Source organism: Stegastes partitus, unplaced genomic scaffold, assembly GCF_000690725.1.
Source record: "Stegastes partitus isolate 25-593 unplaced genomic scaffold, Stegastes_partitus-1.0.2 Scaffold1128, whole genome shotgun sequence".
NCBI lineage: Eukaryota > Metazoa > Chordata > Actinopteri > Pomacentridae > Stegastes > Stegastes partitus.
The window spans coordinates 182,958-187,742 of NW_007578859.1; the positions used below are offsets into that span (position 1 = coordinate 182,958).

Sequence of the window (4,785 nt, forward strand, 5' to 3'; positions counted from 1 at the left end):
ACCAGTACTCTTCCTCTCCGTCTTCAGTCCCAGGAGACGGGATCATCTCTGTTTGTGCTGCTGCCACTTTACAGTAACTGACCTTCACTGCTGCCTTGCTTGTGTTTGCCACACAGTGACTGGAGCTCTCTCTCTCTGATCCTTCCCTTTCTGTCCTCCTCCTGCACCCCCACTCTTTCCCCTTTTCTCTTTTTTACATGTGACCTTTCTTTGTCTCATGCGTGTCGTCTTTCCCTCTCTTTCTTCTCCCTTTCTCTTTGCGTTATATGTCCGTCTCTCCAGTGCTCACTCCTCCTGAAAGCGAGAAGGCTGATTCGGAGGACAGGGTCAGCCTGAAGGTGTGTAGTCAGCACTCTTCTCTAGTTTCAGCTTTTTCTTGGTACAAATGCATTCTGTCAATTCCCTTCAAGCTGTCCTTTCTTTTCACTCAGTTTCAGACCTCTACGTGTGGAATACGCAGATAACTTTCACATTTTTCCTTAATTTTGTTTTTCTCAGACTCCCAAACGAGTAGAAGTTCACTCCATCCACACCTACGTGGCCCTCTACAAGTTTCTGCCTCAGGAGAAGAACGACTTGGAGCTACAGTTAGTCCCATTTCTTTGTCAACTTGAACGTGTGCGTTTGTGTGGATAAAAGCAGCCAGGTGAGAGAGGGGGAAGTGTTTTCCTAGCCAAAAGTTTACTGACATTCACACGCCATCTGCCTCCTCAGCAGGATGGTTGTCGGGGTTTGCAGGGTTCGGATTGGGAGGGAGGAAGCGTGCTGGGAAGCCGGGAAGGACAAACAGCTGCAATGAGCGTATGACAGAAAAAAAGGAGTCCTTTTATATTGAAACTGCTGAGGGTGGTTTGACACCAAACACTAATCTGGAGGATACATCTGTGCAAGAAGGCAGCACAGGAGGCGTTTGTTCACTTGAACAGAGCTGTCCACTCTCAGAACAATAACTGATTCCATCGTGGCCTGTACCTGTGCTGTACATTAACAATAGAGCAAGAAGTTGGGAAGCAGACGGTTTAGTGAGGACACATCTTGTGAAAGTAAAGAACAGAAGTTTATTGAAAAACATGGAGCGTGCTAAATCAAAGTATTTTGGGGTTGGACTCCAGTGAGAAGATAAAGGCAGATGAATCCAGGAGCCGTCAGAGTCCAGATGCTGCTGGTGGTAGAGCAACGTCAGCAGATGGAGGCTGGCTGAGACGCCCTAAACAACTCTGATGAGGTGAAGGAACAAGACGGCACAGGCAATATCCTACAAGTGACAGAATTACAGTAAATGTAAAGGACAGGGTCTACGGGCTGATTGGCCTGCAGGTCATTGGACGACAGGAGAGGCCTTTAAATTGAGAGGGAAGTGATTTGACTCATTGAGAAAGTGTAAGAATAGAGCAGTGGGAATCTTCCCTGAGATGAAGAGACAGAATGTGAGCAAACAGATCTTTATTATCATTATTATCATATTATTATATTTCATATGGTGGCATCAGCGCCGTGCAGCTGAATCTGTCAACCGAATCATATACAAGAAATGTTCTGTGTGTTGGCTGCATCTTAACCTCCAAACTCTCACCAGCCTGAATATAAGCTGGGAGAAAATCCTACAGCTTCATTTTGAACAGCATCAGCAAGCAGTTCGCCTCACAGCTAGAAGGTCGCTGGTTCGAATCTCAGCCTTCTGTGTGGGGACTGTTCTAACTCAGTGGGTTCTCTCCGGGTTCTCCGGCTTCCTCCCACAGTCCAGAAACATGCTGAGGTTAATTGGTGATTGTAAATTGTCCGTAGGTGTGAATGTGAGTGTGCTTGGTTGTCTGTCTCTAAGTGTAGCCCTGTGATAGACTGGTTACCTGTCCAGGTGAACCTGCCTTCACCCTGAGTCAGCTGGGATAGACTCCGCCCCCCATGACCCTGCAGGGATGAAGCACTGTAAAGATAATGGATGGACATCATGAGTCAGATGCCTGTGCAGCAGTAGTTCCTGACTTTGTCCAACTGCTGTTCATTGATCAATACTTGTTGCATCACTGTGCACTATTTTCACACCGTATTATTTTTTTTGTAAACATGCTACTTAAAGGATACTCGCATTGGCACAAATTAATACATTTGCCTTTCCACTCACTTATTGTAATGTAAAAATATGCTTATTTGCTTCGGACCGTTTGTATAGTTGCTCAGGAGCAAGAGGCAGTTATATTTAGCTTCATATTTAACCCACAGACTTCGAACTCAGCAAGAAAACTAATATCTAGAAACTTCAAATTATCTCACTGCACATTTTAGATCGTGTCAGGTAGTGTGGCAATGGTGAAAAATGCTTAAAAAGCCACTTCATCAAGCACCTTTTTGGATTTCCTCTTTTCCCTGCAGGCCTGGCGACAGAGTTCAAGTCACTGATGATTCCAACGAGGACTGGTGGAAGGTGGGCTGCAAAGAAGATCTTTCTATTTGAATGCACTGAAGTACCATCTATCTACTGAATAACGCATTAGATTTCCTTTCTTTATTTTTACTAAGCCAGCGCTTACGTGAATAAAATATTACCGCTATGTATTTCCAGATTGCTTTAGAATAGGTGCTGCAGTCGTGCACACGTATATGTCCTTCAGCTGAAACTCTTCCTTTCCACGCAAGGCTGTTCAAAGACAATGAGACTTAGGAGCTGGTGGATGTGCTTGAAAGAGAGCAGGTGTGGGTGTTAGCGGAGCTAGTTAGCATGAACAGGAAGAGAGGAAGAAGACAGATTGCAGTCAGAGTTAATGAGACAGCTGAAGATTTTAACCTTGACCTGCAGAAGGACAGACAAGTCTTTCCGTAAACACAAAACCAGGAACAGTTCTGGGCCTTTACTTCAGAACAGAACGGTAATCATATTTATCATAAATCATAAGTAATCATAGTACTGCAGGTGATGTTTGGTCCAAGGAGCCTCCATGAATAGGAGGAAAACATCATTCAGAATGTCCTGAATACGAATACGATGTCAGATTTCACGTTTTCCGAGCTGATTAAAAAGAAATCAAGAAAACAAAAGTAGAACTACTGTAACTTTGTGATCTGATTGAAACGTAGAACACGTTTTCATTGAACATATGTGTACATTTATGTGGAACTGCTGATATCACACAAACAATGCGACTGTTGTTGTCGTGAGAGCAACTTACAAACCACACTCCAAATCTGATATTTAAACTCCACCTGAGTCCTCGCTGTTTGCTTTGTGTGAGGAGCCAACATTTGAACATGAGAAGCAGCTAAATTTGGAGTCATGTGACTGCAGCGCTCCTGGGCTTTGGATGCTCGTGTGCCAGAGTCTCTGAAGAGAATAGCAGGGGATTAGGGCTCCGCCAGTACAAATGCCTTCTGGTCTAGTGACGATGTGGCTAATTAGGAAACAAAAACTCTCCGTTTATTTCCATTTTCTTGCTAATCGTGATGGTTCATTCAAATTCAGATTTAATTTTGTTTCTGTGATACAAATGTGATGCTCAGTTGGGCAGACGGTGGAGTAAGCAAACATGAAAACGTAAAGCTGGTGCCTCCTCAGCAGAGGGTCAGAGGCTGTAGTGGAAGCTGCCTGTGTGGGGTTTGTGTTGAAACACAAGCAGGTAGGTGATTAAAATTCGGCAAAACAATGCTGCAAACTGTGGCTGACTCATGGAGAAAGAATTTAACTCAAACAATTCAGCATAATAATCTGGTGCTTTAGAAATTAGGAACCGTTTTCCCATTGAATGACCTGGTTGGGCTAAACGTTAGCGTCCATGTTGGGGTGTGTTCACAGGGGAAAAGCAGAGACAAGGTGGGATATTTCCCAGCCAACTTTGTGCAGCGGGTCCGCCCAGGTGAGCGGGTGTGGAAGGTCACCGCCGGTTTCCACGGCAACCGAGACAAAGGCCAGATGACTGTGAAAGAGGCCCAGGTGAGCACCGTAACATACATTCACATACACACTGACTGCATTTTAAATTGTATGCAAATGCATGCAGAAAACTGCTGAGATTACAAAGGACAGCATGGTATGGCTTCAGCGCGGCTCACTTTCCACCTCAGTCCAGAAACTCTTCCGCATTACTGAATGTCACTTGCTTGCCCCTCCTCCTGCCCCGTGCTCCTCTCTCCTCCCCCCTACCTCGCCCACCGACTCCCCCCTCTGCAGATCTGTGTGGGGAAGAACGAGGAGGCCGACGGTTTCCTCCGGCTGAGCAGTGGGAAGAAGAGAGGCCTGGTCCCTGTGAAGTATCTGCAGGAAATATGACGGCAGCACATTGACCTTCAGGTTGATATAATGATGGAGGAATACTCAGGAGTGTTAAGCCAACACCTCACTGACCACCAACCATCCACCTCCACCCCTCCAAAAGAAGTGGCAGTGAATTAGCAGCTTGAGTGGAACGACAACCCACAACTTTGCTTTTTACTGCAGAAGACTTTAAAGGTTAAGACTTAACAGACACGGGGCTTCTTTAGAGTTCTGTAGAGCTACTTTTCTTGTAGCACAACTTTACTTTGTGTGGTTTTATATCTGCCCACAAAAGAAATGTAGCATTGTGTTGAAGAGGATGCGTGTGCAGGAAGTCTGGCTACCTCACTAGCCATCTCCATCAGCCATCCGCTTGTGAAAAGGAGAGAGGACTACTTTAATATGATGTCAAAGCGTGTCCAAGCCTAAAGGACAGTAAGAGCAAACTGTCTTCATGTCATTGTTTGTGTAGAGAGAACAAGACGTCAGAGGCTGTGACAGACTGTAGCTGTTACTTTCTGTTCCTTGTTTGTGTCTGGCCT

General features: G+C 45.3%; 1 protein-coding gene across 1 annotated transcript in view; it reads left to right on the forward strand.

Moving 5' to 3' along the window:
* LOC103368167 (SH3 and cysteine-rich domain-containing protein 2) overlaps window positions 1-4,258 on the forward strand; it is a 29,708-nt gene extending 25,450 nt beyond the window's left edge. Inside the window, exons 7-11 of the mRNA XM_008296436.1 lie at window positions 283-338; window positions 499-587; window positions 2,371-2,422; window positions 3,785-3,922; window positions 4,160-4,258. Of these exons, the coding sequence (XP_008294658.1) occupies window positions 283-338; window positions 499-587; window positions 2,371-2,422; window positions 3,785-3,922; window positions 4,160-4,258 (434 nt within the window). The remainder of the gene's footprint in view (window positions 1-282; window positions 339-498; window positions 588-2,370; window positions 2,423-3,784; window positions 3,923-4,159) is intronic.
* Window positions 4,259-4,785: the final 527 nt, after the last annotated feature.